The sequence below is a fragment of the Morone saxatilis genome, unplaced genomic scaffold, assembly GCF_004916995.1.
Source record: "Morone saxatilis isolate NCDOM2014 unplaced genomic scaffold, NCSU_SB_2.0 Contig18, whole genome shotgun sequence".
NCBI lineage: Eukaryota > Metazoa > Chordata > Actinopteri > Moronidae > Morone > Morone saxatilis.
In genome coordinates this window covers 3,217,528-3,232,206 of record NW_023339740.1, presented here as the reverse complement: position 1 = coordinate 3,232,206, position 14,679 = coordinate 3,217,528, and the positions used below count along the sequence as shown (strand labels likewise).

At 41.0% G+C, this 14,679-nt stretch overlaps 1 protein-coding gene across 1 annotated transcript; it reads right to left on the bottom strand.

The window, feature by feature from the left end:
- Positions 1 to 581: 581 nt before the first annotated feature.
- Positions 582 to 13,821, bottom strand: cldn19 (claudin 19). The gene is made up of 5 exons (XM_035661738.1): positions 13,066 to 13,821; positions 7,309 to 7,473; positions 6,898 to 6,982; positions 5,198 to 5,344; positions 582 to 1,556 (listed from the first exon to the last, which is right to left on the bottom strand). The coding sequence occupies exons 1-5, from the start codon at positions 13,286 to 13,288 to the stop codon at positions 1,508 to 1,510; spliced, it is 669 nt and encodes a 222-aa protein (XP_035517631.1). The 5' UTR covers positions 13,289 to 13,821; the 3' UTR covers positions 582 to 1,507.
- Between the last annotated feature and the right edge of the window lie 858 nt (positions 13,822 to 14,679).

Here is a 14,679-nt window from a genome sequence, read left to right as displayed (position 1 = left end):
AAGGCATACACAGGGAACATTTTGCCCCCTATCTTTGTAATCATTGTAACATTTAAATCATTTAAAGAAGGGATCAATTCATGGTCAGTAAGCACAGGAAGTATGAATTCACACTCTTTCAATGTACATATGGGTGTGTGGATATTGTATTAAAAAATATTTTTTTAAATAAAGTTAATCTAAGCCTATCCTTTAAGAACTTTTTGGGGATTCAACATAAAAATAGCTTTTGTATTACTTTCATCAGCTGGGATATAAAATCTATATGACACAGAAACTAACCTAATTCCAAGGTCATTTTTTAACAAATTTATGTAGTTGAAACTCAACAAAAGGAGGAAATTAAAGCCTTGTTGTCAGCTGTAGCAGTGGCGAGCAAGTTAACTTTTTCCACCTTTAAGAATGTGCCACAGTCCAGTGGAGCAGAAGTGGAATTCCACGTCTGCAATTATTGAACAACAGGGTGCAAAAGAAGTATTTGAGAGGAGGAACGAGCGGGGAGGGGGGCGAGTGGGCGAAAAGTCAGGCGAGGGTAAAGAGTTAGGAAACAACTAATAAAGCACTGACTCATAGCAAAACCATTTTTATGTCTCTGTTTACTTTATTCTAAAAGAAACAGACAGGGCTAAATGAGATGATACACAACATCGAGGGGGTAAATATTAGAGAAAGGAATGGCATGGTAAATAAATGCAGGCATCAGAGGGGCATTTGAACGCTCAGCAAACTGGCGTTCCTTAGTACAGGAGACAGCACACGGTACAGTACATCCTTTAGAGTCAATAATACAACGACTCTGTCATTCACACAAAATCATATTGGCACTTAACCAAACAAAATAAATGTACTGGGTATATCCTCAATCCAGGCTACTTGGAAACAGGCACACAGCTTCTTACAAACAGTGGCATAAGGCACTATGCTGAAGATCTATCGTACGTGTGTCATTGTTGTTCCGTAAGTGGTACTGCAGAGTAGCTTCACATTCATTTTCAGAAATCCAACAATAATAACAAATAAAGGCGTACAGAACTGCTGGCAGAGGAGCTATGGACACACATCCCTCAGACGGGACGGGATACTCTAAAGAATCCACGAAGTCAAAAACATACATGTGCACAAACATGTGTTATAAGGCACTGTAGTAAAACATTATATATGTAGTAAAGAAAAAAAAAAAGATAAAAAAAAACAAGAATAGAATAGGTGGTATATACACCCGGGCATTTTAACATGTTATAGAAAACATACCCTGAATGACTGTCTCTCCCAAAGTCAACAAAACAGACAAGACAAGGATATCATCTTTATCAATTTCATAAAACCTCCCCAAACAATTTATTTTACTCCAACAGAGACTCTAATTTATGTTGCTGCAGTATGCTTAAAGGTTGATGTTCATAAATTCTTTCTTTAATGGTGTCTGTCTGTTTTGGATTCCTCAGTGAGAGGGTTTTGTCATGTTGACAGAATCTAAACCATGGTAAGGCCAGAAGACTCTCCCAAACTACAAGTACTGCTCCCTTTTCTCTGGTGGGGTACTTTTAACATTTGGTCTGCAATTCAAAAGGGAAAAAAAGACACGTTTCAGTCAAAATACAGTCACAGCGAACAAAATAAACCCAAAAGACACATTTACAAAAAAAACCCAGAGGTCATAGGATATAAATCATAAATCAGCGCAACAAAAACCACAAAGGGTTTTATCTCATTGTTAACTTTTGGCCAATAATGGCACAGAGGGGGTTGTGGGAGGTGTAGTAAAGAGTGGAAAGGCTGAAATGGAGGAGACCACTTCATTTCTTAAATAGAAGATCTGATCACATATCCTTTAAGAGTCCATATTTACAGAAAAGGCTCAGAAGGTAGGGAAACAATGGGAGAAGACAATGCATCTTGGTTCCCATTAAAACTGATAAGGTGCCGATGTTGTACTGAGGAAAGGGGAATGTTCTACTACAAGAGGTCCAAATTGAGGGTCTAAGAGGTAACAGGAAAGAAAGGGGGAAGACAGTGGTTGGACAGTCGGACAGTCCTCGATAAAAAGGCAGGGGCTGATCAGTCAGGGAAACTAGTTTCACTCAACAACTCTGCCCTGAATTAGAGGAGAGAAGAAGAACAGTCGGAGAAGAACAGGATTAGAGGACAGGAGGGGAAATAAGAGACACATCAAGACCTCTTAGATTCTCTCAACGGCTGCGAAGTGTTAGAAAGAAAACGGGGCGCTTGATGGTTATAAAGACGTTAGCATAAAGGGTGGAAAGTCAATGGTGATGCTACATGTCAGCTAGCCAGTAATCTTCAAAGAGATTACATGTTATAAATAAATATTAGTAATAATGGACTGATTGATAAAGGTGAAACACATGACATGAAGTCAGATTTGTCTGGCTGAACTTAATCATCAGCTGTTTTTTAAGGAATAGTTAACATTTTGGGAAACCAGTTTATTTGCGTAACAAGCATGAACCTGCCAGAACCTCTACAGTTCAATAATTAAGACGTTATGTCTTTTTTGTACCTTAAGACTGAGCCAGGTTGATGTTTCCCCAAATTTGTATGCTACGCTGAGCTAACCATCCTTGCTAGCTTTATATTTAACGGACAGATATGACAGTGGCATCGATCTTCTCTAACTCCCAGCAAGAAAGCAAATGTTTTTTTCTCAAAATGTCAAATGTTAAATGTGTGTCTTCTTGTCTTTGGACACAGCGTAGGTGGTTACATCAGACGTGTTGTTGTGCAATCCTTATTCAAAGCACAGCTGCTACTGACAGACCAGTGACGCCTGACATCCCCCTTTATTTGAAGGGCACAAGGAATTTCCTACAGATCTACGACCCCCCAGTTTAAAAATAACAGAGTACTCCACAAACAAGTCTCTACCAAGAAGGGAGGCTGTGTGACCGGCAAACGGTGGGACTGGGAGCAATTTTAAGAAAAGTTAATGGCTTTATTATCTGGAACAGTGATGGACCAGCTCTTTTAGGAACACAAAAGAAGGCAAATTGATGTGGGGGCAGGGAACTTCATCCTCATGGAGTAGTCAGTGGTTTGCAAAACACCTGTAGTCTACTGCAGCGACGTGAAATATAAGTCTGTTTTAGGCATAATGCTAGTTTATGGTCCATTGTGAAGAAATGTCAATACTGCACTAGTGTCTTGTAGCTTATGATTATACTTGTGTGAGAAGTATATGAAATAGCTTAGATCTTAGACATTGGTTTGGTTATATAAGAGATGAGATGAAGGAGTGTGTTAGTAAATGGTGATATGCGTTGATAGACTGTCCAGTTTCCTCTTAGCGTTGAGTTAAATGGTGAAATGATCATAAACAACATTCATACTGCGTATAAACTAAAGCAGACACCTTTTACCAACAATTCACCTCCACTTTATGTGCAGCTCTCATCAAGTGATTGTGGTGTAAAATGGGACCATGTTATAAGAACTAGCTTCTTTTAAAGTGTTGTTACAAAATGGATGCCCGAGGCCTTAATTACACAGGACACTGAACACACCTGCTCCTTCACTGTCAGTCATTTTGGTTTGTTCAACCACACGTAAGCTGTCTTCATGGCCGTAGCTATATACTAAGATCGTGTCACATCCTGTATCTTGTTCTGGAATTTTGGGGTGAGGGTTTAGCCACCTGGGGCAATTAAAAACTACCACCTAGTGGATCTTTTATAGGCTGATTCTAGTGTGTTTTAGACTTGTTATACTTAAAGATGACTACTTCTAAGCCAACAAAAATAAATAAATTGTAACAGTTTCCTGCCAGAATCGTATTCTAAACCTCTGGCTACTTCATGTGAGTAAAGTTTATCTAAAGTTTGTCTACATTCTTTTTTTTTTTTTTTTGAATGGGCTCCTGACCCTTTTAATCAAGCACAATTAGAGGCCGAGCAGACAGTAACACATTGCTACAGGCGCAGCCGCTTAAAAAACTTATGCAAAACAGCTGGTTTGATTAACAGGAACAAAATGGATTCAAGCTGACATTGAGCTCTTGCTATTGCTAAGAAATGAGGTAATGAATTACCCTTTTCTCTCTCACTACTCCATACCTCTCACGTCTACTGGCAGAAAAACAGGAAGGAAGTGGTAAAGTAGAGTGGCGATATTTGAATTTGAATCATAATAAAATGTGCAGCACAAGAGATGAGCGTGTGCCAGGCCATTGTTTGTAGCAAGGCATCTAAGTGTGATTGCCCACTAGGCAGTTTATTTTATCTTTCTTTATCTAATTTATAGTTCGGAAAACTTAATTTGTCTCTGTTACCTACTAAACTTTACCTCTATTTTAAAACTAACTTGAAGAGCTCCTATGCCTTGTGCCTCCCTCGTTCTTTGTTAACTTGCAACTGTGCTCGGAGTCTGAGCAGAAGAGTTCAGTGTCCTCTGTGATCACGGCCTAACTGACCTGTGTTCCTGGGAGAGACTGTACAAGCCAACCTCTGTTTTCTCCCACAACAGAAGAGGAGCCGTTCAGTGACTTTTCCAAGTTTTTGGACAGTGGTTAGGGGCTCTCCCTTTACACAACATAACTGCACAAGTGGAGTTGTGAATACACAGAGCAATATGGAGGCAAACCAGGCCAACCAGGAAGCATAGGACATGCTAATATAAGTTCAGCAGGTGTTGCAGTATCTGTATTTCTACCTCCGTGTCCATCCTCTTATGTTTAACCTTTGGATTCACTTTAAATGTATTTTTGCTGTACCAAGAAACAAATGTTTGGATTTGTTTCCTTTTTATCTCCCAGACAATTGATGACTGTGTGAGTAGCTGTGATTTGTGAGGTCAGATTTAAGCAGCTGCACTAATTTCAAGTAGGTTAAATAATGACATTTAGGCACAAGTTTACAAAACAAGCTTATCATTATATAAGTTGGCTGAATGATTGACAGGTTGTCTGCTCATAAGTAATTATTTAAAGTGTGTAGCTTTTTTAGCCACAAAAATACATCCTACTGGTGGTTAATGTGTTTGTGTGTAATACTGTATGAGTACCTGTGTCTGCACATGTATGGCAGTGTGTGATTACTACATGATTGCATGTGTGTACACTTTATAGTCTTTTTTGTTTTGTTTTAGCAGGTATAGTTTGAGAGAAAAAGGGTTGGTGGTGCCAAGCGTGTCCGATGCTCTCTGTTTGGGTGGCTGCAGAAAGGGGGGTGGGTTTTACACGTACTCCCTGGCTGTGGAAGGCTGTGATTGGCGGTAATATTGCTGCCCTCGCATGTCGTCTTTAGAGCAGGAGCAGCACAGCAAGGAGCCGCCCAGGACCGTCAGACTGGCCGCCGCCCAGCCCACAAACAGGGCCGAGCCAAACTCATACCTGAGCAGGAAAGAGAGAGGAAAAGGTCAGAGGGTTGCGATGGCTGTTTGCTGGGTTGCTTGAGGTTTTACTGTTTTCACTGCCTTCAAGGTGTTATTATGATTAGCCCGAACTCGCTAGAAGGCAAAAACAACACTTGCTTGACCTTTACCGAAGACATATCCAAGATTTTTAAAGGTAGTGTAAGAAATGGAGGATCGTACATTTTTACCTGAAAGCCACTTCACTGATTCTCAACATAAATCTCAGTTAACTTGCGGGAGTATGATCCTGAGATCTCGCCACCACTACCTCTGTATTTCCCCATTTTTAGTAGGGAGAGCAAAGGCATCCCCAAAATCAGATAACCCTTTCATCCCTGAATCTTTCTGTATGCTAAAACACAAACTAGCCAACACTGGGATTGATGAAACACTTTATTTATCAGTTAGAGAGAAGTATTCAGGACTGCTCGATAAGAAATTGATATTTTTTGCAGTTATTTTGCTATTTGCTGCTGTTTTAAGTACCACTAAAACTTTAATATTAGCTATGATACAGAGCTAATCTCTATCTCTATCAGCTATAACTGGAACTATCTGGAGCTAAAGCTAGCCATGTTCATAAATTATTATTAGGAAATGTTAGCAGCTAAAGCTAGCATTGGCTAGCCATAATTACAAATTGTTGACAACTAATGTTAAAACTACATTTTAATTATCCATAATTAAGAATTTGCTCAAGAAAGCCATGTTTATCAGGCATAATTGTCAACTGTTAGCAGGTAATGCTAGCTATCTTTATTAGTCACAATTGGAAAGTTTTAGCAGTTAAAGCTAGCTAAACTAGACTACAGGAACCTTGTTACAATTTTGGTTGCTGTAGCTCCTGCCCTGCCTGTCCTCATGCAATAGACTACTTTTCAGTGGCCCTGTAACTCTCGATGAATTCTGCAGCATTGAACATCGATACCTGGTCAACCAAGCCTTACAAACGCTGTAACTTGTGTATAGCATTGATTTAGACTGGAGGCAATTGTGTCAATATTAGAACAAGGGATGGCAATTTCTTTTAATGTAAAACAGCTGTTACATATGCAGTTTCAGATTGGTCTAAAAGTATGAGACTGTCAAATATGTCAAGATAAAAAGAGAGTGAGAGACCAAGCAAGAGAGAGAGAGAGAGAGAGAGAAAGGAAACTTTGGAATTATTTCAGCGCTGTAAACACAATCTCTGATCAGCGTTACTTTAGAGACAGATGTCTTCCCTTTCTGCCAGTTATTCTCTACCCCTGCAAATCCTTTTCTCAGCACTGATTAAAACAAACACCACACTGCTGCACAACACAGTCACATACACAGTACACTGTCTGCAGAAAAATGCCCTTTTCTCAGTCAATATAAAGAGTAATGACAGTAAGAATTGAAATGGCACATACACACGTGCTGAATGAGATGTCACATTTATCATTAACAAGGCTCCCGTGCTTAATAACCACAACAGTCTGAGTTGGGGTTAGATCCAATTAAATGATTAAAGGGTACAGATGTTCGGCAAGCAGTTCTTCTACATACCTAGCATTGGGCGGTGTATTTGGGTTGAAGAACTGATAGGACACCTGAGTGGCATACCAGGACACAGACACCAGTGTACATAGACCTGTGGAGGGAGAAGAGATTAACAAGAGTGTAGCAGTTCCCTGTATCACTGAAGCTAAAACAACACACAAATGAATTGGGGAATCCTTGTTTAGTTAATTTCCTCCCTTGGGCTTGTGGTTTATGCCTGAGGTCAGCGGCTAATGCCTCTAAAATGACCACTTCCTGTTTACAGCGGGGACTCTAATTACCCAAAAGACCCCCGGTGAGACATTCAGCTAGAAAAATGCCAGACCGCTCTTGCTAAAAGCACTGGTTACTGTGGGAGATACTGCAGTACATACTTTTGGTTGCAAACTAAACAAAAACATCAGTGAAAAATCACACCTGCGAGCAGGAAGAGTGCTCCTCCGGTTACTGCGATGCGGGTTTTGGTGGCTGGGTTGTTATCTCCCACCTTAGTGCACTTCATGCCCACCACACTGACAATGATGCCGATAAAGCCCAGCAGTACCGACACTACCATGAGGGCCCGACATGTCTGGATGTGGACTAGATAAAGACAAAGAAAGGAGGAGGCAGAGATCACAGAGGGGAGCACAGAATGGTGATACAATAGAAGATATGAAGGAAAGGGAGGGAGTAAAGAAGAGATTGGAAAACAAATAGTCTTTTAGTCTATCACTTGGAATAAAACAAACATTTCTGGACATTAAAGTGATAATTATAAGGGAATGAAGCTATACACGCTATGCAGGATTGATGGGAGACCACATGCATTTACGACAGCAAGCTCATAAGGGAGAGTCCACCACTGTCCTATTTTACAGCAGGGTAATTCCAGCTTTATTTTCCAGAGGTGACTTTCTTGGCTCTGGGACCTTAAAAGATCCTCCAAATCTTCTCAAGATCATTCCACTGTGGTTTTGCCTTCTCAAAAATCTAAATGTGCTGCCCACATGGGCCTCAGCACACACATAACTTAGTGGGAGGAACATATTTACACATATTTACACTCACACATATGTACAATTCACAATATCTGCACACACGCAATTACTGTAGGTGGAATACACACAGATGAAACACACAACTCTCCCTCTCACACAGAGGGGCTGTAGGAGGGCCTGCTTTACATGTTTCACACAGTGGGATTAGTGTGGCTTTGTCACAAAGCAAGATTGTTTTCACGGGGCTGTCGCCACAGCGATCAGACGTTACTGCCTCAAACACAGCCGCTCACGAACATGTTAAAGTGAAAGCAATGCTAAAGCACCTAATGATACTGTCAAAATACTGATGGAGAGTGTCTGTTTCACAGCAAGCTAGGGGATCCTTGAAATCCCAGCAGCGGTAGACAACATGCAAAGTCTGATATCCTGATTCTGATATCTGACAAAGCTGACAAATATGGTAATTAATGTAAACAGAACAGAGCCTTTCATACAGGTTTAACAGCCAAGGTCACAGGCAGTAGCCTCAAATCACAATGACTTCAAGTGTAAGCCGGTATTTATTCATCAAATTACATCAAAGCCACAAACATCACTGAATAGACTTGAAAAGAAAAAAAACCCAGAATATAATAGTTTGACAAAAAAATCAAAAGACCTTTTTTTCCAGAGCTTTCAACAGCAATTCATGATCTGATGAAAATAAGTTGGTGGACCTTGAGTCAACCCCTAACCCTACTATCTCCAAGATCAAGAAAGGCTTTCTTGCTCATCTAGTATAGAAAACAATAGTTAGCTCAAGATCCACTATCTAGTTCATTTTCTGGAGCTTTCAATTGCAGCTTACGGTCTTCAAAGCCTGTAAATGTTAAAATGTTTTGGTCAAATGACCGTTTCCATGGTCAAAAAGATCAAATAGGATAGGATAGGTAGGATAAAATAGAATTGACTAGTCTGACAAGAGATTAGCTTTTTCCAGAGCTTTCAGTCACACGTCATGGACTTCAAAGCTTTGGGAGTAAAAGTTGTTGGACCTTGAGTTAATTTTTTTATCAAACTACTCCCAAACTTTCCACTAGAATAGAAAACAATAGTTAGTGCATCATTTTCAGTGCAGCTTTCAATTGCACCTCATGGTTTTTAATGCCTGTAAGTGGACCATGAGTTAGGATTTTTGGGGGGTCACAAATGGACTATTCACTATCTTCAGAAAAAAAAACAACCTAATAAGTTGACCTTGAGTTAACTTTTTTTCCCTCTAAACTGTTTCCAATGTTGACTTCTACTTTTAAGTTATATTTGTCAAACTCCTGTTTCCAATATCAACAATAATTTAATTAATAGTAGTTAAGATATTTTTTGCTCAAGCGGCCCTTTCCATGTTCAAAAATGAATTTTACTGCTCAATTAGAACAGAAAAGAGTAGAGTTGGACAATAGTTTAGCTTCTTTACTAAGTTTTCAACTGTGTCTCACTAGCTTCAAAAGGAAAAAAAAACCTAGTAAGTGGACCTTGAGTTGAGATTTTCTTATTTTTTTGTTAATTTTCTAGCTTTTTTTCAGAGCTTTTACCAGCAGTCGTCAAAGTTTAGAAGAAATCTAATAAGTGAACTTTAATTGATTTTTGTCAAACTACTGTTTCCAATATTAACAATACAGTTTTAATAGAATAGAGTAGAACAAATAGATTTTACTAGTCTGGCAAGAGATAAGCCAGAACTGTTACTCACACGTCATGGCCTCCAAAGCTATGAAGACCATGACCTTGAGTTAAGATTTGTTTTCCAATGTAAAGAATAAAATTTCACATTAAACTATAATAGAATGTGACCATATGTGTTATAAAATCACTTTAGAAAAAGCTGTTGAGCAACAGCCCGAGCAGGAACCTAAAGTCATCATATGTCATTGTGACAGAAATACAGACACCATCATTCATGGTGCAGCAGTAAAGTAGCATTTCAAAAGCTGATCTGAAGGGACTTATGATGGGGGGAAGAGGATGGAACAATCTTTGAAGTCTGATTTATGGCTCCAGAGCTTCTTTTGATGGGGTATCTGAATAGTCTTCAACAGAGAGAGGTTTGATTTTCTTTTCTTTCATCCACTCAGGGCATTCCTCTTCTCTTCTGAGGGCATGCGGGGGTTCAGGCCGGTGCTAAATGACACCGCTCTGACTAGTTTCAGTCGGTGACAAACCAGAAGGGCTGTCGGGGGCCTTTGGGGTGAAGGAGAGGCTAAAAGGAGGGAGGGAGGAAGGGAGGGTGGCGGTATAGACTGGCTCACCCACCAGGCCCTCTCTTTCCAGTGCCAAGGTTGGCAGTGCCAGCCACAAGCTTTCAATGAGTGTGTGTGCTCGCTGGTGTGTGTGTAGGCGCTGTAAGGTCCCATTGTGAGGTCACTTGTGACTCTGTCGTACGTAATATCTGTTTGCCCACTCACTACCCAACTATAAAACTTAACTCATATTTGACAACTGCAGTCCACTTTCACCTCCAACTCAAAGCACAAACTCATTAATATAATGTTATTAAATGTATTACTACACTTTATTTGGCAAAAATTGAATTTTCCTAAACCGGTTAACATTAAATGTTCACATTTAAGTAAACATGGTGGTGACCCAGTTATCCTTACTGATCAAGGCTAAACTCTTAAAGCTAACAAATAGGCAGACTGGAATAAATGCTGTTATAGCTCACTGTGGGCATGTGCACATCACACCACCTTATTCACTCTTTTGAATGGAAATTGTATAACTTTCATTCATAGTCATGACTGAACCTGAGCACCAACCCATTACGGATAGGACAAACAAATCCCATGAAAAGACCAAAACCACCACTAACAGGTATTGTGTATGTATCTTCTTCCTCTGTGCCATATAGCTCCATTGTTGTCCAAAGACTATTAAAAACACATCAATGAGCCACACAGTTACACAGTTCCTCCATTACCATGACCACTCACTGTGTTGTTTATATTATACTCACTTACGCACCAAATGTGTATTATTCCACAGCTGAAAATAGTCCCAAGCAAATGTAATATTTACTTGTAATATATTTGTGATTTTTAAAGATTAATATTTTCAGTAAGAGTAAGAGAGTCCCACAGATGGGTAGGGAAGTCAGAAAGTATTACAAGGAAGACTTGGTTTTTGTCTTTTCATGGGATTTGTCAACCATAAGAAACATATATAACACCGGCTTTATCCCTGAAGTGACAAATAATAGCAGTTGACGTGTGTGTTGGACAGTTGCTTGACCACTGATTGAGCAGATCTGGCTCTTAGCAGATCCAAAATATCCAAAGTGGATAAACTGAGAGAAACACGACTGTAGTCTTACCAAGTGCATCTACTGAATCTCAAGCTGCACTCAGCAAGCAGAACTACACTTTTACATGAATGTAGTTGTAATTGTCTACATTTTGACTAAAGTGAATATGAGATAATGATACAGTGTGACAGAGGCAGTGTCTCTAATATCATGCTCAGATATTTCTGTTCCAAAGAGCTGTCCTTTCAGCACCACCATCCACACTCTTCTGACAATACCAACCAACCTTCTCAACCCTGTATTATCCTGATCATTATCATCATCATCATCTCCTTTTTGAGTGAAAAAACTCAGTCAACCTGCCACAGATCCAACACTTTCCACTACGCTTGCTTGGCTGCATCAGCAGAGCGCAGCACAGTCTGGTGAACAATTATACCCACCATCACATGCTGCTCCTGCTGCGAATGTAGCCAGGGAGTCACTTCAGAACTCAAACCGGTGTTGTGAATTGGATCAAACCAACGCCAGAGGGCTGTTTGATCAAGATTCAGACTTGGCTGACCCCGGATACATGATTGGATGCTTATCTGCTCCATTTCATAATCTGTCTGGGGAAACACCAGAATAAACCTGCGAAAACACTTGATGTGTGATCAGAAGGTTTTTCTCCGGCGTTTGTCTTCAGTCTGAATCTATACTCACTGGGTGTGTTAATGGAACAATGTGCGCGTGTGGGGAAGACAGAGCGCATTCTGGGAATATCTCTGGTGTTTGGCTCAACACTGGCCTTTTCTTCTCCTAACAGCCCCTATTCATCCGCAAGGACAATACACTGTTCTTATTGCTGCAATGAACTAAAGGAGATGGGAGATCAGCTTGGGGACCGTCACACACAACGCCACAGAAAGCATCTTGATATAATGACTCACCAGGACACCAAAATGTTTGCAAAGTGCCTCATTTGTTGCTTCAAGGCGAGTGTGCCACAGTAGGACTCAAACCGCAGAGAAAAACAAACTCAAAGTGTTCAGTTGTTTTGTTGAAATTACTTCTGCCCGAGCCCACCCCCTGTAGCCTTTCATTAGACTCTCTAATAGAGTGATTTAAGCATACAGCACTGTGGATGGATGGACTCCTATAATCTGGGTGTCATTAATTATGAGTCACTAGTTCCCACTTACAAATCGGAGATGACAGGAGGCTCATATTCTGAGCTAATTTATGTCTGAACCCCACATTCCTGACCCCCTCCCACCCCTCACATATTACGTTTCATGATGTCTCAGAGTATTTAATTGAAGTCCATTAAAAGGTTTGAACGGCAGCATTTTAAGATTTACAGCTTTGGAATTTAATGCGTCCCAGATAGCGAGGGCTTGGGGACTTGTTTTCCTTCTATTTACTGCTGACAATAACTGTTGTGATTTGTAATACAACACCATAGATGTTTCTCAGAGGAACTTGAGAAGGCAAAGGGTTTTGCTGGATCCCTCTTTTATCACCGTGACTTATGACAAAGAACTGCCCAAAACACGGTTATTAAAGAAAATTAAATGAGAGCAACCAAGAAAGAAAGAAATGTACAGTGTGAAGGATGGAGTGGGATTTAAAGAATTAGAGAAACCTTTATTGGTGCCTTACTTGAATTTTAAATGTGCATTTTTTATGATCTAATAAATTATCCACAGAAAATCATTTAATCAGCTACACAGTGCCCCATGGCATTTACAAAAACAAAGATTTTTGTATATTTTGTTAATTATAGGAGCATATACTCCTTCAGTAAGTTTTACCAAATAGTTGAAGAGTGGATTTGATTAGCTCCCAGTCACAGGGAGACAGCCAGAGAAAGCCTCTACAAGTCAATCAGTCAGGTTTGGTCGAACCAAATTCAAACATCGTACTCACTGTCCAGCGAGAGCATGGAGTCGAAGATCTTGCACTGCACCTGTCCTGTACTCTGCGAGGCGCAGCTCATCCACAGCCCCTCGTACAGACCCACGGCTGTGATGATGGCATCGCCAGCGTACGACGACTGCTTCCACTGGGGCAAGGCGGTGGTGGAGATGATGCCGATCCATCCGCCTAATGCCAGGAAGTAGCCCAACAACTGGAGACCTGAGTTGGCCATCCTTATCTAGCTCGTTCCTCTGATTCTGCCTGCTCTCGCTCTTTCACTCTCTGGTTCACTTGCTTTTGTTCGGGTGACTCTGGTGTCGCCCTTTCTTTGAGCAGTCTTTGTGGACACACCTTCAGCAATCCTGTTACTTATTTCACTTTGGTCACTGACTACCTGGTCCCTCTGAGCATCTCCCTCTGCCTCCCTGCTTTAACTCTCATCTGCAGAACTCCTCTCCTCGTCTCTAACTCTTTTTTTCTTTTCTGTGCTCTACACGTCCTGGGCTGGGTTTTGCCCGTCAGCTGGGACGATGAGATGATGTCTCCCCTCAGGGCTGTCCTGTCTGATTCCTTGGTCTCTCTGAGGCAAATTGGAAGAAAGACTTTCTGGTGGTCAGCTCATCAAGCATCGTCTCTGGGCTGCCTCACTCTCTGCATGGCTTCTTCCAATACTCACTCTCTCTCTGCTGCTTGCTTACTTTCCCCCCACTACAATCTTTCCATCTGCTTCAAGCTCAAGTGGCTCAATGAGGGGTAGCAGGAAAAAAAAGTAAAAAGGAAAAAAAAACCTGAACACAAAAAGTCCTTAACAGGCTGACCACAGAGGGATGGGGTAAAGGGCTGGCCTCTGATTGGACTCCTCTGTGTTGTAGGAACGCCTACTGGGAGGGAAGAGAGATGGGCTGGTTGGGAAAATAATCACTGTTTCAAACAGAGATGGAAAGAAAAAGAAAAAGATGTAGCTCAGGAGGTAAAACAGGCGTAATGACAAGTTCATTAATGAAAAATAACCAAGGATTGATCGCAAAATCCTTCCAATCCAACTGAGGACTTTGAATTTGTATCCAAACCATTCAGTGGAACCCTTCAACAGAATTTCAGCCTGCTGTTTTACCAGGTGTTGGATGCATTGATTCTTGAAAAGTTTGCCGCTCCCCCGCTGGAGGTGTGGAGGAGGTGGTGGTAAAGTGCAACAAACACACGTAAATCAGCATCTAAACAATGCCCGGCTGAAAAGGACGTGTCACATCCAGACAGGCTCTCTGGAAAATTATGGGCCGCCGAGGCAAGCCTCCCCCATCACCATGGCAACCGCGACAAATGAAGAGAGAGAAAGAGAGCGGCCGAGCGAGAGTTCACCCGACTGTACATCCTCGCAAGCTGTAAACGCAGACACACTCCAGCCTTTTGTGTGTGTGGAGAGTGCAGAAACCTGTTTTCCCACAGTTGCGCGGCCTATCAGCTCTGCTTCAGCTCATCTCATTCAATTACCTTCAATTCACTACCTAACTAACTAACTAACTCAATAATTCCATTCTGACAATTACACTGTCCACACACTCAGTCTCAGATACATGGCCGTTTTCTCACATCTGTAAGAGACATGTCTCACCCACACCCTGC

Excerpts from the sequence above, each read along its gene's own strand:
- cldn19 (XM_035661738.1), bottom strand. The coding sequence starts at position 13,288 with ATGGCCAACTCAGGTCTCCAGTTGTTGGGCTACTTCCTGGCATTAGGC. Across the intron at positions 7,474-13,065 it reads CTCCATGCTCTCGCTGGACA|TCCACATCCAGACATGTCGG; the intron begins GTGAGTACGATG and ends GTCTTTATCTAG. Across the intron at positions 1,557-5,197 it reads CAGCCTTCCACAGCCAGGGA|ACCAAATGTTAAAAGTACCC; the intron begins GTACGTGTAAAA and ends TTTGAATTGCAG.